The sequence below is a fragment of the Terrapene carolina genome, unplaced genomic scaffold (assembly GCF_002925995.2).
Source record: "Terrapene carolina triunguis isolate 2854851 unplaced genomic scaffold, T_m_triunguis-2.0 Scaffold114, whole genome shotgun sequence".
In the NCBI taxonomy this organism is placed as follows: Eukaryota; Metazoa; Chordata; order Testudines; family Emydidae; genus Terrapene; species Terrapene triunguis.
The window spans coordinates 391,156-414,495 of NW_020664465.1; the positions used below are offsets into that span (position 1 = coordinate 391,156).

At 47.3% G+C, this 23,340-nt stretch overlaps 2 protein-coding genes across 2 annotated transcripts in view; one reads left to right on the plus strand and one right to left on the minus strand.

The window, feature by feature from the left end:
• The window catches only part of LOC112114895 (olfactory receptor 4Q3-like), a 34,126-nt gene extending 22,440 nt beyond the window's left edge, over positions 1-11,686 (plus strand). The window contains exon 2 of the mRNA XM_029911727.1: positions 10,664-11,686. Within this exon, the coding sequence (XP_029767587.1) occupies positions 10,664-11,686 (1,023 nt within the window). The remainder of the gene's footprint in view (positions 1-10,663) is intronic.
• A 4,130-nt stretch (positions 11,687-15,816) lies between these two features.
• On the minus strand, positions 15,817-16,710 carry LOC112114896 (olfactory receptor 1509-like). The gene has a single exon (XM_024211817.2). It carries the CDS (start codon positions 16,573-16,575, stop codon positions 15,817-15,819), a length of 759 nt encoding a protein of 252 aa, XP_024067585.2. The 5' UTR covers positions 16,576-16,710.
• Positions 16,711-23,340: the final 6,630 nt, after the last annotated feature.

Here is a 23,340-nt window from a genome sequence, read left to right on the forward strand (position 1 = left end):
GAAGTTTCATCCTCTTCCTCTTCCTCGTCTGACTCAAGTGAGAATGATTCTGGTGCATCAGGAACCGGCAGTCCTTCTCCGTGGGGTACTGGGCGTATAGCTGATGGAATGTTTGGATAATGCACAGTCCACTTTTTCTTCTTTGACACACCTTTCCCAACTGGAGGCACCATACAGAAGTAACAATTGCTGGTATGATCTGTTGGCTCTCTCCAAATTATTGGCACTGCAAAAGGCATAGATTTCCTTTTCCTGTTCAACCACTGGCGAAGATTTGTTGCACAAGTGTTGCAGCATATGTGTGGGGCCCACCTCTTGTCCTGATCTCCAATTTTGCAGCCAGAATAAAGGTGATAGGCTTTCTTAACCATGGTGGTTATACTGCGCTTTTGTGATGCAAAAGTCACTTCACCACAAACATAGCAGAAGTTATCTGCACTGTTCACACAAGTACGAGGCATCTCTGCTCACTTCGGCTAAACAGAAATGTGTCCCTTTGCAAAATCAAACACTGACAAAGAAGAGAGCATGACACTGTATGATTTCTAGAGCTGATATAGGGCAATTTGTTCAGCAGAGTGATGTAAGCTTCGTTATGATTGCATCATCCATGACTTCTAGGAATAACATGATGCAATTCATATCATGTATGACGCAATACCAGCTTCAGATTGCATCATTCATTGTTTTGCCTAAAAAGCAAGTACTGTCCAAACCCAGTCATAGATTTATTCATAGATCCAGTCAAAGATGTATTTTAGTCATTTCTGGTTTAAATTGAGATCCCTTCCCTTTATAACTCACTTATCCTCTGCCATTCCCAAGTCAAGGGTCGTATATACTGACCCAATAGCATATCTTGAAAACTAGAGCCAATCAACAATTTTAAGCATCATTTTTGTTCTCAGTGACCCAGAATTAGTAAAGTTTGACTACATTTATTTCAGAAGCATTCTTTTTTGAATTAGAATTTTTCTTTTCTTTTCTTTTCTTTTCTTTATGAAAGGGGAGGGGGGAAAGGTCCACCTAAAATGTTTGAAAACATTTTTCTTTCTTTTAAATTTAGATTTATCTATGTGTCTAACTATCTGTCCTCACAGTTACTTTTTAAAATTTATCTGTGTGTCTGCCTGGTAGTCTGAAATGTAAATCTGCTTTTTGCTGAAGAACGATTGGACAGTATAAGAATGTTTACTGGGAGCTCTTAACAATTTAGGCCACAGCAACTAGTATAATTTGAATTGGCTTTTAAACTGGTATAATTAAACCGGTGTGTGGACACACTTATTTTGGTCTCAAAGAAGCTAATTTCAGATTAGTTTAAACCTATTCCTAATTGATTTCAACTAAACCAGAATAATCGGGTTTAAACTGAATTAAGAACATCCACATCACCTTTTGCATTCATTTAACTATATTGGTTTAAATTCACAGCATGAGTTACACTGGTTGAGGCTGAAATGGGTGAGGCTGTAAAGTATGGTCTTCCCTGTTTTTATTGGGTCATTACTGGGTGGACTGGGAGATGTTTACTATGAGAATTAACCTGCACTGAAAAGGTGGAAGGATTCTCATTTTAAAACAGAGTATCTTTCTCCACCATGTTAATTAGGCATTTGAATTAAATGGATGTTGGAATTATTATTATTTATGCACGATATTATCACAACACTAACTTAACCATACAATTGCTCTAAACATGCCTATAAAGCCTAAATTATAAGCAAGTTACTACATCCAAACAATAACAAAACATTTATAAGCATTTGATCAAGCTCCTTACAAACAGGCTAAATCCAGGAGTGCTTAGACCATGTTGGTCACCTCCAGTGTGGTCATCAGGTATTAGCAATGAACCTTTTAAGAGTTTTCTTTTTTATACCTGTGACATTACCCTGGCTACAATCTGAACTGTTGATTAGCTGTGTCCCTTCAATTCTCCAACCTGGGGTGCCTTTTATGCTGCTTCACCATGAGAGCACCCACTCCTGGTCTGCTCACATCCAGCTTCCAGCATGTAAATTACTCCCAGCTGTATTGTATGAGTGCTATGGGCAGCCACTCTTCACTTACACTGCAGAGCAAAAACAGCAAATTCCCAGTCCCAGACTTCCCCTAGAAATGTGCGTCTTGCACTGCCCAGTTCTCTCCTTCTGGACAATAGAAGCTCATAGAAAGTCCGTCATTTTATTAATAGAAAATGAGATGAACAACCCATGTTATCCCACATGGAACTTTCCAAATATTCCAATCCAAACACACTGGTTTAGATAAAACAATAAAACAAGTTTATTATCTACAGAAAGATAGATTTTAAGTGATTAAAAGAAATGAGGCATAAAACTCAGATTTGGTTACAAGAAAAGAAAAGTAAACGCAACAAATACCTAACTTAACAAGCTATTGAAAGCAAAAGGTTAGAGCCCTGCGCAGATTCAAAATTTACATCCGTGGATGGGGATATCTGTGGATATAAAGCGGATTTATGGGGAGCTGCAGGGCTCTACCAGGAACCCCAGCAGTATGTCAGGCTGCTGCTCCTGTGGCGGGGCTGTACTGCCCCCAGCCCCACCCACTGGGGTGGACACCAGGCTCCCCAGCAGCTGTCCTCGGTCACGCTAGTGTGTGCAAGTGGCTTGCACACTGCTGGACAGGGGCTGGCTGGAGTGGGGGTGAGGGGGTTGGCTGGGAAGGCTGGCTGGAGTGGGGTTAGGGACTTGGCTGGAGGGGTGAGAGGCCCGGCTGGGAGGGCTAGATGGAGTGGGGGTGAGAAGCATGGCTGGTTGGAGAGAAGCAGTGAGGGGGCTGGTTGGAGGGACTGGACAGAGTGGGATGAAGGGCTCACTAACTCGAACTCCAACCGTTACCCAAATGCTAATCCTGAAGTCACTCCTCACCCCTGTAACCAGAGCAACCAAATGGTGGTTGTAATGGAAATCAGCCTTTTCCACGTTTCCCATTTTCACCTAAATCAGCCACTGTGACCCTAATGGGGTTACCCAAGGGGCACAGGGTGAATCGCTACCACTTGCTTACAGCACGAGGGAGCCTTGTCTGTGCCCACTTGGGGGAACTCACCCCGAACTATCCACTGCTGGCAACACAAGTGCCCCATTCCAGGCTCCGTGAGACTCACTCTTCCCCTTTGCAGGCTGGCAATTTGCACCCCCAGCCCTTAGACTCTTTTGGGGTGGGGCAGAGAGAATCTGGGCCTATATCTCTGGAGATTGTTACCCCCAGAGTCCTGGTCTGTCCCAGGGCACAGATCCCTCCAACCTGTCTGCACACCCCACTGCGCTATACTCGAGTGCCCAGTCTCTCAACCTCTGCACATCCGCAGTGCACACAGATTCGCTGCCTTCCTGGAAGCAGCGTCCCCCAGTTCACTAGTTTCACCTCAGTTCAGCCTTAGCACACGGCTTAGTCGTGTCTATACTGAAACCAAAGAGATGTTTGGTGGACAAAGCTTAAGATAAAGATTCAAACAGAAGCCAGTATAAGGATTGGAATCATGGCTACAGATCAAACACAAATATAAAACTCCATCTAGAGCCCCTACTGATTAACGAGTTCCTCTCCTGGCTAATAAGGTATTTCTCACCCAGTGATCGGTCCAGACACTACTTGTCCAGCTGAGAGAGCTGGGATCCACTTGTCATGAGACACTCATGCTGGCAGAGTGTCGCCTACCTAGTGGATCCTGTCTTCTGCCCTTTCTGCTATTACACAGTTCCAGACCTTTTGTCTCTTTTTGTCACCAGGGCATTTAGTTAACTTCAGTTTGCCCCAATGGTCTCCATATTCAAGGTCTTTTTCTTGCCCTCTTTTGTGCTTGTAAATGCTTGGCTGGGCTGGGTTGAAAGATGTCAATTGTTCTCATTCTTGGCTGAGTTAGCGCTGAGGATCCCCCCACCCCAGGTGACCGGTTTCACCGCCAGCAGCTTTGGAACACAATGTTCTCCAGGCTAGACAAAGCTTAAAATATTTTCCGTACATGCATCCTGCAATAGCCATGACAACCAAAGGGTTCTTAGTTTTCAGCAAAGACCACACACGGCTCCTTCAGTGAAGTATGGTGAAGATGGCGATCGCAGGGAAATATGCTCCTCTAGGCCTGTCTAGGCAAGTCCCCGGGTATAGACTCATAAGTGTGTACCCGTTTGTTGCCAACATGGGGCTCCTGGATCACAATAGGTTTCTACCGACTGGTGCCTAGAACGTTCCCTGAAATGCTGGAATTGTTCCGATGTGGCTTTCCAAAGTTATCCTGTTATGGTGAGACAGGCAGAGAAATGCCATGTAGTTGAGTGCCCAATTACCGTGTATTAAAAACAGCATGATATAAATGGCTCTGTGTGAACCCAACATAGGTGCCGGCTTCCTCCGGGCCCGGGGGTGGGTGCTCAACCCCCCGCTCCATCTCAGGCCCTTCCCCCCCCAGCCCCTTCCCCCAAGCCCTCGCCTTGCCTCTTCCCGCCCAGTTCCGCCCCTTCCCCCAGGATGCCCCATCCCCACTCCTCCCACTCCCTCCCAGAGCCTCCTGCATGCCACAAAACAGCTGATCATGGTGGAGGTAGGCACTGGGAGGGAGGGGGGAGCTGGCTGCCAGTGGGTGCTGAGCACCCAGAGTCGGCACCTATGGAACCCAGAGTGGGGGCTGTGATCCCTCCAAGCCCCAATATATAGCAGCCCCCTCTATGCCAATCTGCCCCCTTGGCCCTACAGGGCAGAGAGAGGGGCTAAGTTTCCATGGTCCATTCGCCCTCAGCTTCTCTTCTGGGGCTGCTGGCAGATAGACACTGGAAACTCACTTGTTCATTTCACGGTTGTTACCTCTAGGAGGATCTGGATCAGATCCAGGTGGAGGGACTGGCTGGCTCATAGATTCATAGATTCCAAGACCAGAAGGGACCATTGTGATCATCTAGTCTGACCTCCTGCATAACACAGGCCAGAGAACACCCCCAAAATAGTTCCTAGAGCAGAAAAACATCCAATCTCGATTTAAAAGTTGTCAGTGATGAAGAAGTCATTATGACCCTTGGTAAATTGTTCCATAGGTTAATTACTTTCACTGTTAAAAATTTATACCTTATTTCCAGACTGAATTTGTCTAGCTTCAACTTTTAGCCACTGAATGGTGTTATACCTTTCTCTGTTATACAGCGGGAACAGTTACTCCAGTTGTAACAATGTCATTTATGACAGTGTCCAAGACGCTAGACTCCTGGTTGGTGGAAAACCCTAGCATCATGAACTTTTCCAGTGCAGCCCATGTTGGCATCCATAAATTGGCCGCTGTGGTCCATATGACCCTGTGTAACACTGGAGTAGTACCCTTAGTGGTTATGTATTCTTGTGTACCTTGCTGTGGGCAAACTATGGGCACAAGTTCCATCAATGGCTCAGGCACCGCCATTCTCTCCAAATGGGCAATTACTTCCAGGGCATTGTTTATTCCCACCACATTTGGTAAATCACACTCCTGATCGCCTCACAGCCATCCACAGTCAACTTGCCAGCACCAAACTGGTTAGCAGAAGGCATGTAGCAGTCAGGAGTCACCAGATTCCAGATGGTTATAGCAACCCACTTCTGGACCAGCATGGCCAACCTTATGGTTTCATAGATTCACAGATCCCAAGGCCAGAAGGGACCATTGTGATAATCTACTCAGATCTCCTGTGTAACACAGGCCACAGAACTTCCCCAACATAATTCCTGGAGTGGATCTATTAGAAATACATCCAATCTTGATTTAAAAATTTTCAGTGATGGAGAAGCCACCATGACCTTGATAAATTGTTCCATTGGTTAATTATTATTACCATTATAAATGTATACCTTATTTCCAGTCTGAATTGGTCTGCCATCAACTTCCAGCAATTGGCTTGAGTAATACCTTTCTTTGCTAGATTGAAAAGCCAATTATTAAATATTTGTTTGCCATGTGGGTATTTCTAGACCTTAATCAAGTCACCCCTTAACCGTCTGTATATTAAATTGAGCTTTTTGAGTCTATCAGTATAAGGGGTGTTTTCTAATCCTTTAATCATTCTTGTGACTCTTCTCTGAGCCCTCTCCGATTTAGCAACCTCCTTCTTGAATGGTGGGCACTAGAACTGAACACAGGATTCCAGCAATGGGTGGGCCAGTGTCAAATACAGAGGTAGAATAACTCCTACTGGAGATTCCTCTGCTTATGCATCCCAGCATGACCTTAGTCCTTTTGGCCACAGCAACACACTGGGAACTCATGTTCTGCTGATCATCCGCAATGACCCCAACATCTTTTTCAGAGTCCCTGCTTCCCAGGGTAGAGCTCCTATCCTGTAAATATGGCCGACATTCTTTGTTCGTAGATATATACTAGATATGTGTATCCTGGAATGGGAGGGGCAGGGAAAGCTGCTCAATAAACTCCAGAAAGGTCACTTTCTCCGTGCAAAAGCTCTGGACCCACTCCTGGTCATCCCAGGTCCTCATGATGATGTGATCCCACCAGTCTGCACTTGTGGCCCCTCTCCAGAAAGGCCAATCTACATAGAAGGCTTCAATGACTATCCAGAGAATCGTGAGTAGCCTCAGCCAGTTGGAGTCTGCCATGTCTGTGTCATCCTCCTCCCCCAGCAGGTGCCTTCAGTAGATTAGAAAACATTGCTCAAATGTCTCCTGGAGGCTCGGCCTGTTTCCTGAAACAGCAGTGAAAGTGTAAGCAGGACAAGCTTTTCAAATGGTGCCTCCTCTGTGTTGCTGACTCTGGCTGCTGGGAGTGTGCAGATCCAAAAGATGGCTCAAAAGGACGTGTTGAGGAGCTGAGACAATTTCCAGTAACGTATCGCTGGATGGACAGTCAAGTTTTCCCACAAGGTGCCACAAACACAGGGCTGGAGTGGCTACAGCTGTGGAGTGCGCAAGGAAGCCTGGGGACAGTTGGTTTGACTTGGGTCTGCTTAGTGCAGACACATAAGCATGGTTGTGAGATCCGGGTCCAGTAATTGTAAACTCAGGGTGACTACTCAGTTTGGACACTCAAGCCCAGGCTTAGAAACACTGAGCTTGCGGGCTCGAGTCCCAGACCCAGGCTTGCGGTGTAGACACACCTATGGGGGTTTGTACGTGTACAGACTGTCTGCTGCCCACTGCTGTAGGACTGAAACCTGGCCATTACACAAGTGTTATTCTTCTGAATCGGGAGACTGGCTGGCTCAGGGGTGTTGGGAATGGGGCATGAGGTCTCTCCCTCCTAGGGGGCACAGCTTCACTCCAGCCCCAGGGCAGGGAACTGGCTGGCTCAGGGGTGTGGGGAATGGAATATGAGGCCTTTCCCATAGGAGGAGCTGACTTCCATATGGCCCCAGGGTAGGAGGCACTGGCTGGCTCAGGGGGACAGAGAATGGGATATGGGGCCTTTCCCCTCTAGGGGATTCCAGGCAGGTGACTGGCTGGCGCAGAATGGTTGGGGAAGAAGTAAGGGGCCATTTCTCTATGACTCTGTCATAAGCCTGTAATTATCATTGTACCTTGTTTGGTCCCCGTATGAGCGAGACAGCTGACCCTGTGGAAGACAATTCCATCCCAGCTGCACTAAGCAGTTCCCTGGCCAGCAGCCTCAGCAGAGAGGCCAAACACTGAGGGGACCATGGAGACACAGCTCTAGCCACTAGCCTTCCCTGCCCTCCCAGAACTGGGGCTGGAATCCAGGTGTTCTGACTCCCAGCCCCCACCCTGCTCTGACATCAGAGTCTCTGATTAGCTCTTCTGTGGGGACTGCCATTGACTGAAGAGATGTGTTTTCCCAGGGTGCCATCTCCATGGGGGTCTGTGGCTCGTCAAATATTTCTGCTGTGTCTTCGTGCTTTGGAGACAGACTGTTCTGTATAGCTGGTCTGAGCTGTAGCTGCCATAGGGTAAAGGATGAGGGCTGCCTCTTTATGTTGGCCTCAGGACTCCTGGGTTCTATCCCCATCACTGGGAGGGGAGTGGGGTCTGGTGGGTTAGAGCAGGGAGAGTTGGGAGCCAGGACTCCTGGGTTCTAAGCCTTATCTCTACACTCACTCTGCATATTCTCCTTCCCTGCCTGTTGCTTCTTCTTGGGCAAGCAAGTGGGACTCCATCCACTCTAGGATCAGAGCTTTGCTCCCTGCTACCAGTCACTGTGGGGACCATCTGTGCCCTGAGAAGGTCTCCAGCCCTGGAGGATGCCGAGCTGCCCCTGAAGGGAGTGAAGGCAGCTGAGATTAGAGGTATTGATCCTTGGGCTGGGGTACAAAGGGACAGCGCTCTCTGCAGGACCATTGGGGTGCAATGCGCACCCCCTCCCCAGCTGGGAGCTGAGGCTGGGTTGTATGACTCATTGCAGGGCACTTGCCCATTGCCCACAGGGGTGGGTATGGGGAGGTGAGCCTGGTGAACAGCTTGGCATGGGGCTGGTGGGAGAGGAGCTAGTCAGTGTGGCAGTGACTGTATTGTGTGTGTGACTGTGGTTGTGTGTGAATGGGGGCTAGATTCCCCAAGGGACTTTGGCCCCTGACTGCCACTTTAGGCACCTAAATACAAGAATCTGGCCTCACTGGGATTTCTGCCCCCCCCCCCCCCCCCCATGCTGTAGGTGCCTTAACTCAGTGCCTCAGTTTCCCAATAATAGTTCCCTCCGTGCCTATGTTTCTGCCTCTGAGTGTTGTGTGCTGCAGACGTGCTGTAGGGGCCAGCCACCTAAGCCCCCATGTGATGTACAAACTGGGGGGAGGGATACAGACGTTCCTCTGCCGAACTCACCTGCAGGGCCCAATCCTACCAGATCAGGGCCTGCAGTGGAGCCCACAGAAAGCTGCTGGGGGCAGGGGGAGGGAGAAAGAAGCAGCTCCCTCATTTCAGTCCAGCTGTTACAATATGCACCTGGGGTATGGGAAACCATGGATTCAAGTTCCCCTTCCAAGTGATGGGCAGATGAGGTTTGAACAGGGCTCTGATTCCTCTTAAGCACGGGCCCTAGCCACTGGACTATTGGGGGAGGGAGGTCTGCTCAGTCTCTCCTGTTGAAGCTGTTCCACTCTGACTAAATAATTACAGAGTCATTGGGCCAAAGAGCAAGCTTGGAAATGACTCTATAGCCTAGTGGTTAGAGCACTCAGGCTGGCTGCGCGAAACCCAGGAGGCAGCCCCCCTGCCCCAGTGACCAAAACAGTGGGGAGGCTCCAGACTGGAAGACAGGTAACATTGTGACAATATTTAAAAAGAGTAAATGGGACAACCAGGGGAAACCTAGGCCTATCAATCTGGACATCAATCCCAGGCAAAATAGTGGACCAGCTGATATGGGCCTTGATTAATAAAGAATTAAAGGAGGGTAATATAATTAAAGTCAATCAACATTGGTTTATAGAAAATAGATCCTGTCAAACTAATAATATCTTTTTTGATGAGATTACAAGTTTGGTCGATACAGGTAATAGTGTTGATGTAATAGACGTGGACTTCTGGAAGGCATTTGACTTGCTACTGTACAATGTTTTGATTAAGAAACCAGAAGAATACAAAATGAACCTGGCACACATGAAATGGATTAAAAACTGGCTCAAAATGTAATTGTAAGCAGTGAATCATCATAGTGAGGGTGTATTTCCAGTGGGGTCCCTCAGAAGTCAGTCTTGGCTCTACACTTTTAACATTTTCATCAATGATCTGGAAGAGAATATAAAATCATCATTGATAAAGATTGGGGGAGTGATAAATACTGAAGGGGACAGGTCACAAATTCAGAGCAATCTGTATTGCTTAGTAAACTGGGCACAAACAAACATGATGTGTTTTAATACGGCTAAATGTAAATGTATACATCTAGGAACAAAGAAGGTAGGCCATACTTACAGGGTCGGGGACTCCATCCTGGGACGCAGTGACTCTCAAAAATATTTGGGAGCCGTGGTGGATAATCAGCCGAATATGAGCTCCCAGTGTGATACTGTGGCCAAAAGGACTAATGAAATCCTAAAATGCCTAGTCAGGGAAATCTCAAGTAGGAATAGAGTGGTTATTTTACTTCTGTATTTGGCAGGGGTGGAATATTGTGTCCAGCTCTGGTGTCCACAATTCAAGGAGGATGTTGCTAAGTTAGAGACGGGTCAGAGAAGATCCACAAGAATGATTAAAGGATTGGAAAACCTGTCTTAGAGCGAGAGACTCAAGGAGCTTAGTCTATTTAGCTTAACAAAGAGAAAATTATGGGGTGACTTGATCATAGTCTATAAGTACCAACATGGGGAACAAATATTTGAGCTCTTCAATCCAGCAGAGAAAAGTCTAACATGATCCAATGGCTGGAAATTGATGCTAGGCACATTTAAAGTGGAAATAAAGTGCAAAATTTTAAAAGCGAGAGCAATTAACTATTGAACCAAGGGCTGTGGTGGAGTCGAACCATTTTAAAATAAAGATCAGATCTTTTTTCTTTCTAAAAGTGGTGCTCCAGTTCAAATGGGAGTTAATTCAGGCAAGTTTGATGGCTGTGTTATGCAGGAGGTCAGACTAGATGATCACAGTGGTCCCTTATAATGTATAAATCTATGAATAAGTTACGGGGTGGGGGGGCGGACTGGAAGTCAGGACTCCTGGGTTCTATCACAGTGCTGGGTGGGGGGTGGGGTTTGGTGGGTAAAAGCAGGGGCAAGAATGGAAGCCAAAGCTCCTGGGTTCCCTCCAATGTGCTACCTCCCAATTTCATTATTTCCTCTCTCTTCCAGGCATTGAGCTGATGAATGGCTCGGCGGTCTCACAGTTCACCCTCCTAGGCCTGTCCCACTCCCGCCCTCTCCAGCTTCTCCTCTTCGGCCTGGTCTTGGCCTGCTATGCCGCCAGCCTGCTGGGCAACCTCCTCATTGTGGTGACCGTGTGGGTGGACCCCCGCCTCCTCCAGTCCCCCATGTACTTCTTCCTGGCCAACCTCTCGCTCATCGACATGGCCCTCGGCTCAGTGGCTGCTCCCAAGATGCTTGGCGACTTGCTGAGCGAGGGCAGCACCATCTCCTATGGGGGCTGCATGGCCCAGCTCTTCTTCCTTCACTTCCTGGGTGGCTCCGAGATGTTCCTCCTCACACTCATGGCCTACGACCGCTACGTGGCCATCTGCCACCCACTGATCTACGCCGAGACCATGCGCCGCCACCGCTGCCTGGGCCTCCTGGCAACCTGCTGGGCTGGAGGCTTGCTCCACTCTGCCACTCAGCTGGTGTTGGTGGTCCGGCTGCCATTTTGTGGGCCCAGCAAGCTGGATAATTTCTATTGCGATGTACCCCAGGTGGTCAAGCTAGCTTGCACCGACGCCTACGTGGTAGAGATACTCATGGTGTCCAACAGTGGCCTGATCTCTCTGGTCTGCTTCCTGGTCTTGCTGGGGTCATATGGTGTCATCTTGGTGACCCTCAGGGGACGCTTTGGTGATGGGGGTGGTGGGAAGGCTTTGTCCACCTGTAGCGCCCACCTGATGGTGGTGAGCCTCATCTTTGTACCCTGCGTTTTCGTCTACCTCCGGCCTTTCTCCAGCTCACGGATGGACAAGATAGCCTCCATCTTCTACACCATCATCACGCCAGTGCTGAACCCCATTATCTACACCCTGAGGAACCGGGAGGTCAAGGAAGCCATGAAGCGACTGAGGCATGGGCTTTGGTTCCCTTGTTGGACATAGAAGTCAAATGGGAGCAGAGAAAAAGAGTGATTTATTTATTCATTTATTTATTTATTTTACGAGGATCAGTGTAAAGTTTTGCATGTTGCATAGGGATCTACGTGAAAAAAATCATGTGGTTTTACGAATATGTTTGGTTTCTTCTTAGGCAGGTGTCAGGGTGTTTTTAATGAGGATTTCTGCCAAATTTGTCATGTGACACTGGGATCCTTGCACATTTTTTTCACCCTTTGTGTTTCAGTGTCTCCTCAGTGAGTCTCGAAGGTGAGTGGGTGGGAGGTTAAATGTTTTTCAGCAGGATTTGTGGAAATTTTTTCATGTGACATCTGGAGCAATGGAAAAAAACGTATGTGGCTTTTGGACTGTCTCGGTGTTTTTGGTGTCGTGTTAAGGTTGGTGGCGGAAGGAATTGTTTGGAATGATTTTCACGAGGACTGGTGCAAAATGTCACATTTAATAATGGGATCAGTGAGGAATTTTTCATGTGGTCTCAGTGCCCTAATTGGTTTTGGGTTGTTGTTAGGAAGGAGATGGGGGGTCATGGAGTAATGGTGAGAAAGATTTGCACAAGGTTAGAATCATGGAGTCGTACATGATCCCTTACTGCTTCGGGTTTATTTCATAAAGTAGGTTTGGGGAGATGGGTTTAAGTTGTTGGCAGTGGACAGGGGAATTCGTGAAAAAGATTTTCACGATGATCCATGCACAACCTTTCATGCAGCATTGGGCTCTGTGTGCCAGTTTCCACAACTCTGCAGGTCCCCTTCAGCTGGGACCCAGTTGCAGTGCATTGTTGGAAAATAGTGGGAAAGTTTTCCCTGGAGTTGTGTGTGAAATTTCTCACATGGATTCAAGACTCCAGGGCTCTCATAAAGGAAAAGAAAGCTTTTGGGAAGAACTGGGGAACATGTTCTTCCGGAAGATAAATACAACATTTTTCATACGGCTTAAGAAGTTATTATTTTGATTTCTCCTTATGAAGGATGTGGGTGATAGGGGGAAGGGGTGATTTTTTTTTCACAAGTATCCATGCAATTTTTTCAAATGAGCTGGGTGAATAATGGCAGTTCCAAATATGAGAGTCCGGACATTTTTTTTGAAACCAAAAAAACTTGGTTCAAGTAGAACCAGATTTGAAAATTTGAAAACAAATTTTGGCAAATTGAAATTTTTTTGGTTTGGGTCGGGGTCGAACAAAATGTTTAATTCAATCTGAAACATGTTGTCTCCAGGTGTTTTTAAAAGGCCTGATTCATAAAGTAGCTGCTGGGGACAGCTGTTACTGCTCTTATATGGGTTAGATGGGTGGTTAGGCCACTGATGTGGGAGACCTGAGTTCAATTTCTCTCTCTGCCTGATGGGGAGAAGGGATTTAAATTTGGGTCTCCCACCATGCCCTGGTCTATGGGATTTTCGGATGCGGTGCTCTCTTTGGGTATGTGTACACTGCAATAAAACACCATAGCTGGCCCATGTGAGCTGACTTGGGCAGGGCTTTAAATTACTGTGTAGATGTTTAAACTTGGGCTAGATCCCGGGTTCTGGGACCCTCCCCTATCTTCATATCCTTTCTCCTCCTGAAAAATGCACTATATGTGAATTTGACACAAATTGGTGAATAGTTTTGGACAATTTCCGCCCCGCCACCCTCTCCCCAGAACTTAGACAACATTCACAAAATAGCCAGAGAAAGAGCTATCTCCAACATCCCAGCTGAGTACCCTACCACTTAGAAAGGAGATGGCTCCTTCTCTGGCTATATAGTTTTGGTGCCCCGAAAAGTGCATTTTCCAGTGAATTTACCAGTTGCCAAAATTCTTTTGCCCAGCTCTGTTCAGGACCCATCAGTGTTTTGGTTTTTCATGGTGGAAGAGTTGGGAGCTGGTTTGAGGGTGTTGGGTAGGAGGGGGCAAGTTAAAAACAATTTAATGAGAATGGTGTAAAAATGTTCATGACTTGTGTGTATTCATCCCTGCCTCCATCCACCTTCCAGTCCCCTGTCTTCTTTATCTCTGTACAGCCTTTTGGAGAGTGGGTTTTAGCAGGGCTTTATTTGAAACATGCCAGTGTATAAAGTAAGACATACTGTAAATAGTTTATTTAAATACATTTTAAGATTAATAAATGGATACTCTTTTAAATCTGAGCCATAGAGTATAAGTGGTACAGAAACACTGTGTGTGTGTGTGTGTGTGTACACACACACACACATCTGAGTGTGGAAATTTGCACACTCATATTACTGAGCATGGCTAGAATATCTGCGCATGCAAATCAGGTTACAGAAAGTGTATTTCCTTGGCCAAGTGTGTAGCTTGTCCCTTTCCAATGGCTGGTGCACATGGAGGATAAAAGCCTAGTACTACTATTTCCTGAGGGAGTTGCTCCTTTAGCTCAAGTGGGAGTGGGTCATGCAAAGGTGCTGCAGGTCCAAAGCTCAAGCTCAGATGATGTCCCTGTTATGGACGCACATGCCGGCAGACAGCGTAATGCTATCATTTTACATTTATGGCTAAAATCTTCAAAGCTACATAGAGATATAAGCATTCAATTTCCATTAATTTGAAGGGGCATCCAAAGCTTTGAAAATCTACAACAACACTACATTTTTTTACCTAGGGCAAGATGGGCATTTCTAGTACTGTTTTAAAGATGAGGAAACTGAGGCACAAGGCAGGGAAGTGGCTTTGTCACTCAATGAGTCAGTGGCAGAGCCAGGAATAGAACCCTGGAGGAGTTCTGACTCCTAGCCTTGCCCACTCTGACCTGCCAGCTCTCACTACCCTCATAGAGCTGGGGATAGAACCCAGGAGTCCTGGCTCCCATTCCCGCCCCCCGCTGTAACCACTAGTTCATACTCCCTTCCCAGAGCCAAGGATAGAATCCAGGAGTCCTGACTCCCAGCCCCTGCCACGCTAACCCACTATAATGCACTTCCCTCCCAGAGCTAGGTACAGAACCCAGGAGTCCTGAACTCAGGGACACCTTCTGTTTAATGAGGTCACCTTGGATCACCAAGGTTTTGTCCCAGTTCCAGGCTATTTAGCCAGTTGGTCAGTTCCTCCTTGTCATGTCCATAGTACCTGGGCCCAGCTGCCCTGTGCTGAGATCCAGAGTGGTGTCTCTGTTGGGTTGGGCAGTTATTGTTGCACAAGGGAGTGCTCTATATCACAGCCTGCCCCATGCGCTACCACCCCACTCCCTGCAGCACAGCGCCCCCAAGCACCATGCTGGGGTATTGGGGCAGCATGGGCAAAGTGCCCCCTACTGAGCCCCCATCCTGCTTCCTGCAGCATAGCGCCCCCTAGCACTGTAATGGGGCATTTCAGCTTTGCAGGGCTCTAGGGGGTGCTGTGCTGCAGGGAGCAGGGCAGAGGGCTCAGTAGGGGGCGGTTTCTCCTCAGAATGAGCACTGACTCCACAGCCACCTCGGGGTGCTAAAGGGAGCTGTGCTGGAGTCATCAGAGACCGTCTGGTGGTTGCTGTGGAAGTGGAGGGGCATTAAGTTAGATCCAGTGTCCTGGTGAAAGTCTGTTTTCTTTGTGGTCAGCAGCAGGAGGAGAAAATGCAGAAAACACAATTCTTGTTATCATTATTAATTCACAAAGCTCCACAAAGTGCCAATAGGTAACTAAGGCCATACCCTCAAAGGTACTTAGGTGCCTAATTGAAACCAATTGGAATTAGGCACCTCCATGCCTCTGAGGAGATGGGCCTAAATCTGTCTGCATTTCCCATCTTAAATTGCTGTGTAGCCACTTCCCACATGATGTCACTGTTGTCCAGATGCCCCACCCCAGAGCTGGCTGCATTACAGCTTCGGGTGAGCCATCCCCATGTGGTGTTCTGTGGGGATGTTACCCAGCTGCCCCACCCCAGAGCTAGCTGCATCTCTGCTTCAGGTGAGCCATCTACATGTGGTGTTGCTGTGTGGCTGTTAACCAGCTTCCCAACCCCAGAGCATCCCAGCACTGAGTGAGCCAACCCTGTGCGGCATTGCTGCACAGCTCTTACCTGGTTGCCCCACCCCAGAGCTGGCTATACCCCAGCAGGTGCGTGAAGCTTTAAGGCCAAGACATTAAACCGCAGAATAACAGCAAATTGGCAAGCCACCAAGAGAGGCCCTTGAGTCACTTCTCTGCTCTCACCCACCTGCCCCACAGCTGCCTCATGGCTCCCTTCATCTCCGTGTTCCTCAGGGTGTAGATCAGTGGGTTGAGCATGGGCGTCACCACTGTGGCCAGCAGCGACACCACCTTGTCAGCTGGGATGGTGGAGAAGGGCCGAGTGTAGATGAAGATGCAGGGTCCGAAGAAGATGGCCACCACCATCAGATGGGCCGTGCAGGTGGACAGGGCCTTGCGCCGGCCCTCAGCGGAGCAGCGCCGCAGGGCAGCCAGGATGACCCCGTAGGAAACCAGCAGCACCAGGAAGCAGCCCAGGGAGATGGCCCCGGTGTTGGACACCACCAGGATCTCCACCAGGGACGTGTCAGTGCAGGCCACGCCCAGCAGCGGGGCCACATCACAGAAATAATGGTCGATGCGGTTGGGGCCACAGTAGGGCAAGGTGGTGGCCAGTAGGGTCTGTACCAAAGAGTGGGCCAGGGCCCCCATCCAGGAGCCGGCCACCAGCCGGGCGCAGGTGCGGCAGCTCATGATGGCCGTGTAGTGCAGGGGCTGGCAGATGGCCACATAGCGGTCGTAGGCCATGGCGGTGAGGAGAAAGATCTCAGTGCAGCCCAAGAAGTGCAGGAAGAAGAGCTGAGCCAGACACTCGCCCAAGGAGATGGTGGCATGGCCAGAGAGCAGTCCCAGGGCCATCTGGGGGGTGGTGACCGAGGTGTAGCACAGGTCCACCAGGGAGAGGTTGCCCAGGAGGTAGTACATGGGGGAGGCAGCCAGGCGCGGCTCAGCACGGATGGTCAGGATGATGGACAGGTTCCCCAGCAGCACGGTGGTGTAGGAGAGGAGGAGCAGGATGGCCAAAGCCAGGCTAAGGACCCGGGGCTGTGAGAGGCCCAGCAAGACAATCTCATGCACTGCGCCTGTGTTGCCAGGTCTCAGCGGGTCATTGGACCTGCACAAAGAGAAGAGCAAAATGCCGTGGCTATTGGGTGTTGGCTGGTCTCCCTGTTGGCCCAGCCTGGCAGGACAGACAGCTCCCCAGGCCTTTGCTAGGGAACCAACTGGACAGCCTTTAGTAAGAGCCCCAGACACCTCAGGGGTGCGACAGTGTGACAACCTTGAGACAAAGAGAACTAGACACTGGCAGATGGTCAGAGCTTAGACAGAGAGATAGTGCTTAGAGAGATAGAGGATAGATAAAGGAATTAATTGATGGGTAGAGAGATCCTTCATGCATCTATCCATCTGCATCCTTCCATCATTCCATCCATCCACACACATCTACCCAGTTATCCATCCATTCATCCATCTACATATATCCATTCGTTCATCCGTCTATATCTATCCATCCATCCATCTGTTCATCCATCTGCAACCATCCATTCATTCATCCACTATTCTCCTTCCTTACTGCATTGAAACTTCACCCTCACCCTTTTAATACAAATATATACACACACAGCTATGTTTGGTATCTTACAGCGTGGAATTTGCTGAATCCATGGTGCTGAGATGGCAATTTCTTTCCACTGCAAAACTCTGCAATACAGATAAAGATTTTGCTTTTCGGATATGAATGCTTTAGTAATTAAAGCATTTACTATCCTACATTAATTAATACTAAGGCTTAATCAACCCTGTAGTTTCAGAAGAGCAAATAGCCACCAACACTGACAGATAGATCGATAGATAGATAGATGAACAGCTCCTTAATGCTATCATTGCAGTTATCAATGATGAACAGCTATCAATGATGTGTAGTGGGAAAAAAAGCCCTGCGTAATTACTGAAGATTCCAATTGGAGTAACATAAGCTGAGGGGTGGAGGTGTCTCCTGCTGTCACTACTAAAGCATCCTTGAAATTTCTAAATATTACAGATAGCAATTTTCTAACTTAAAAGGTGTTGCATCTAACACAGGGAAATTCTGTATTAAACCTCACCTTGACAAATAAGTAAGAACTGATCACGGAATTAAAAATTAATGGTAGCTTAGGCACAAGTGATTATGGCTTGATCACATTTACAATGTGCAAACAGAATAAAGTCCAGACCAGTGATCTATATCTATATCTATAGCTATACCTATAGCTATAGCTATATCTATATGGTGCTTTAAAAGGGCCAATTTCACAAAGCTGAAAATAATCATAAGCCAAATCAGCTGGGAGAAAGAATGAACAGAAAATAATGTGACTGATCATAGGGTATTGTTTAAAATATTTTACTAAATGCCCAAAAGACCACAAGCTCACAATGAAAAAGAAGCCTACAGTCATGATAAAATAACAGCCTGGCTTACAGGGGAAGCACAACCAATTATAAAAAAATAATAACTCCCTCACTGAAAAGCAACTATATATGACAAAAATGTTACCTGTGTATTTGGCACAGGTGCGGCCGCTGCTGGAATATGGTGTCCAGTTCTGGTGCCAACACGTTGAGAAAATTGGAGAGGGTTCAGAGAAGAGCCATGAGAATGATTAATGTTTGGAAAACATGCCTGAGATACAAGGAGAGAGAGTGAGCGAGCGAGAGAGAGGTGTATGGTGAGAGATAGATGGGTTTGTATGAGAGTCTACACTGCAATCTAGTTGCTCTTAGCTTCTCCAGAGGTAAGCAGGCTGGATGAAGAGAGTGGGGGGATTTAACCCATTGTATGCCAGTGGATCTGGTAATATCCTGATGGAAGAAGCAGCCATGAGCTCTTTCCACTGATGTGCAGGCAGAAGATCTTCAGAACAGCACAAGTCAAATTCTCTCTCTCCTGATGTGCTGGCTGGTGTGCTGGCTGAGCTATTTCACGTGGGTGAGATTGGCGTGCAGGGCTGGACTCCCCGGAAGGTTTGCACACTGACACTGAGTTTAGAAATGCTGATCACAAACAATAACACATCCCACAATTCACTAGGGTTTTTAAGCTGGATTGTATTATGCTTAATAGAGGAGCAAGACATCTTTGCATTGATCAGATGCAAGGGCATCGACCCAAGGAGGAGAATTCAGGCATATTGAATCCCAGGCCCCTGCTCTAACCCACTAGATTACACTCTTCTCCAATAGCTGTGCATAGAACCCAGAAGTCCTGGCTCCCAGCCCCCTTCCTCTAGCCCACTAGATCCTGCTCTTCTCCCACCCCACAGCTGTGGGGGTGGGGATAGAACCCAGGAGTCCTGACTTTCATTCCGTAAGGAGAACTTGAATAGAATAGAATAGAAAAGAATTATTAAAGTGTCAAGAGGAATCAGACCCAAAGAGATATGTTTCCTGAAACATAAGTACTGCCTGTCCTATAACAGTCCTTAGTGCTGGGGAGAGGGACTAGAAATCTGGACTCATGGGAGGGAAGTGTGGCCTAGTGGGTGGGGAGGTAGAGCTGGTCTAATTTCTCTGTGCCTCATTGTTCATCTCTGAAATGGGACTAATAATACAGCCGGCCAGGAACTTTCAGTTAGTTGGAGTTCCTTATTGTTACTGTAATACAAATATTAATAACAACATTTGAGATGCAAAATCAGAGGACTTTCACTTTAGCACATGTCTGTATGCAATCTTAACTAATATTTTACTCCTACTTTAAGAATCCTTCATGCTGATGAAGGTCAAAATCCAAAGAGTTGGGTGGCTGAATCTTTAAATCAGAGATCTTTTCTCCAAAGTGTATGTCAGACTTTCGAGTTATATAGCAATGTGTTGGCTTCGGTCTGTCACTCAATAGAAGGGGTGTGAAGCAGTGAATCTTTAATAGAGGCAGATTTCCTCTCAAGTGTGTATCAGATGTCTGAGTAAAATATGTGGTGAGAAAAACAACTGAACAACAACAAAAAAACAAGTGAGCAAACACAGGGTGGGTCCCTGGGGAAGGGGGGTGGGAAAAGGTGGAGCAAGGGCAGGGCCTCAGGGGAAGGGGTGGAGTGGGGGCAGGGTCTTGGGGCGGAGTGGGGATGGAGCATCCACCAGGAAAAATAAAAGTCAGCGCCTTGTGGTCCCGCCAATCTACACAATGGCATCAGGACATTATTTAACACTTGCTTTTCTGACTGCTGGATTTTCCAAGGTGCCCAAGGGAACTAAGACTGGCCAGTGCTAATTTTGGATGGGAATTTCAAGGAATCATAAGGGATTATATTGAATTTGGACACCTAATTTCCTTTGGCTCCTTGAAAATCTCAGGCATGTGTGAATTGTTCCAGTCATCCCCGCTAATGGGCCCGGCCTTGCAATGGCCATCACTGGATGCCATCAGCCATTGTGTTGCTGTGACAGACCGACACTATCTCGCAATGTACTAGACAAACCCTATGGAATTAAGAAAAAAGAACAGGAGTACTTGTGGCACCTTAAAGACTAACAAATTTATTAGAGCATAAGCTTTCGTGGGCTACAACCCACTTCTTCGGATGCATATAGAGTGAAACATATATTGAGGAGATATATATACACACATACAGAGAGCATGAACAGGTGGGAGTTGTCTTACCAACTCTGAGAGGCCAATTAAGTAAGAGAAAAAAAACTTTTGAAGTGATAATCAAGATGGCTCAGTACAGACAGTTTGATAAGAAACAAGTGTGAAAATACTTACAAGGGGAGATAGATTCAATGTTTGTAATGGCTCAGCCATTCCCAATCTTTATTTAATCCTGAGTTGATTGTGTCTAGTTTGCATATCAATTCCAGCTCAGCAGTCTCTCGTTGGAGTCTGTTTTTGAAGTTTTTCTGTTTTAAGATAGCCACCCGCAGGTCTGTCATAGAATGGCCAGACAGATTAAAGTGTTCTCCCACTGGTTTTTGAGTATTATGATTCCTGATGTCAGATTTGTGTCCATTAATTCTTTTGCGTAGAGACTGTCCGGTTTGGCCAATGTACATGGCAGAGGGGCATTGCTGGCACATGATGGCATATATCACATTGGTAGATGTGCAGGTGAACGAGCCCCTGATGGTATGGCTGATGTGATTAGGCCCTATGATGATGTCACTTGAATAGATATGTGGACAGAGTTGGCATCGGGCTTTGTTACAAGGATAGGTTCCTGGGTCAGTGTTTTTGTTCAGTGATGTGTGGTTGCTGGTGAGTATTTGCTTTAGGTTTGGGGGGTTGTCTGTAAGCGAGGACAGGTCTGTCTCCCGAGATCTGTGAGAGTAAAGGATCATCTTTCAGGATAGGTTGTAGATCTCTGATGATGCGCTGGAGAGGTTTTAGTTGGGGGCTGAAGGTGACAGCTAGTGGTGTTCTGTTATTTTCTTTGTTGGGCCTGTCTTGTAGGAGGTGACTTCTGGGTACTCGTCTGGCTCTATCAATCTGTTTTTTTCACTTCAGCAGGTGGGTATTGTAGTTTTAAGAATGCTTGATAGAGATCTTGTAGGTGCTTGTCTCTATCTGAGGGATTGGAGCAAATGCGGTTATATCTTAGAGCTTGGCTGTAGACAATGGATCGTGTGGTGTGTCCTGGATGGAAGCTGGAGGCATGTAGGTAAGTGTAGCGGTCAGTAGGTTTCCGGTATAGGGTGGTATTTATGTGACCATCGCTTATTAGGAATTAAGACAAACCCTTACTGACTTAGCTTTAATACCTTCCATTGCATTAAAATACAGTTGTGTGTATGCTGTGGTGGAATTGTGTGTAACTCTTCTAGGATCTAATGTAATTCCTCTGTTCTCACCCCTTGGACACCATCCTCGGAGAGGTTCACATACACTAGTTCAAATTGGATTCTCCAGGGACCAGCAGACAAAGAGGATTTTTGGATAAATAGCCTGGTTTTAAACTGGCTCAGGGCCTTCTTCCTGTTCCAGCAAATGGACAGGACCCATGGTCCATGGAGGGCCCCAATCCTTAGGGTAAGGTTAGAAGGACTGGGCCTACTGATGCTTCATATGCCTGGGAGCTTGTTCTGAGCTGAAGTTGTGAACAGGGCCAGCTCCAGGCACCAGCCCACCAAGCTTGTGCTTGGGGCGGCACCTGGAGGGGGGCGGCGCGGCGCTCCGGCCACCGGGGAGAGCGGGGCCACGGCCAGGCTCGCCGCCCTGCCCCCTGCGCTCTGGCCGCCGGGGGGAGAGCCGAGCCCCGGCCGGGGCTCGCCGCCCTCCTCCCAGGGCTCCGGCCGCCCTCCCCCCCGGCGCCCTCCCCCCGGCCGCCGGGGGGAGAGCGGAGCCCCCGCCGGGGCTCGCCGCCCTCCCCCCGGAGGCTTTTTTGCCTGGGGCGGCAAAAAAGCCAGAGCCGGCCCTGGTTGTGAAGAACTTGAATCCATAAGGAAACCCCTTGGACGGTGTCATAAACAGACAGTTAAGGGTTAATTCCTCATTTACCTGTAAAGGGTTAAAAGTTCACCTAGCCTAGCTGACACCTGACCAGAGGAACCCATGGGGGGACAAGATTTTTCAAGAGGAAGGAGGGAAGATTTCCTTTGTCTCAAAGTTTATTTAGTTTTGTGCCAGAGAGGAAAGATCCAGGAATCAGCCTCGCCTCCTATTAAAGTAGTATGTATTAGGGAAGAAATAAATAGGTTTATGTTTATTTTCTTTTGTAACTTGTCTTGTGCATTAGAGGGATAATCAAATTGGGATTTCTTTTGTGTAACTAAGGTTTTGCCCAGGGGAACATCCTCTGTGTTTTAAATCTGTTGTCTGTGAGAGAAACTTGTATGCTCTCTCCCAGAGGTTTTCCTTTCACCTTTCTTTCTTTAATTAAAAGTCTTCTTTTTAAGAACCTGATTAATTTTTCCCCTTGTTTTAAGATCCAAGGGGGTTGGATCGGTGTTCACCAGAAAATTGGTGGAAAAGTCTCTCAAGGTTACCCAGGGAAGGGTTACAGTACTTGGGAGGGAGAGATTTTGGGAGGGAAGACAAAGTTTCCCAAATAACTCATAAACAGCTGTTTTAAACTATTTGGGTGGTGGCAGCAACCAGATCTAAGCTGATAATTAAGCTTAGGGGTTCTCATGCAGGTCCCCACATCTGTACCCTAAAGTTCAGAGTGGGGGTGAAACCTATGACAGATGGGGTTTGGAAGGATTGCTCCAGCCAGAGCCCCTGATGGAATCGGAGTGATCTCTGATAAGCTTATTAGCATAAGCTTGGGCTCTTTTATTGTTTTTAATATATACACCTCTACCCTGATATAATGCAACGCAATATAACACAAATTCGGATATAACACAGTAAAGCAGAGCTCTGGCCGGAGAGGGGGAGGGGGGTTTGTGCACTCTGGTGGATCAAAACTAGCCAAAAAAAGCCACCATTTCCCATTTTTGAAAGAAAACAACATTGGTCAAAAGCCCCATCTTGGCTAAGAGGGGAAGTGAAAGTAGCTGTTAAAACAGAAACAAAAATATAAGCATAACAAATGAAAATAGGGCAGTAGATAACGAATACATATTAGAATCATTGTCACAGTCGTCCAGGAGACTCCAATCTTCCCTAGAAATCTTTTCCTTCAGGATTGCCTCATCGAAAGCTACCGGTTGGTGCCTTCTGTTTGCCATACACAGCACCTTTTTCTCCACCTTCACAATGAACACGAG

Excerpts from the sequence above, each read along its gene's own strand:
- LOC112114896 (XM_024211817.2), bottom strand. The coding sequence starts at position 16,575 with ATGTACTACCTCCTGGGCAACCTCTCCCTGGTGGACCTGTGCTACACC.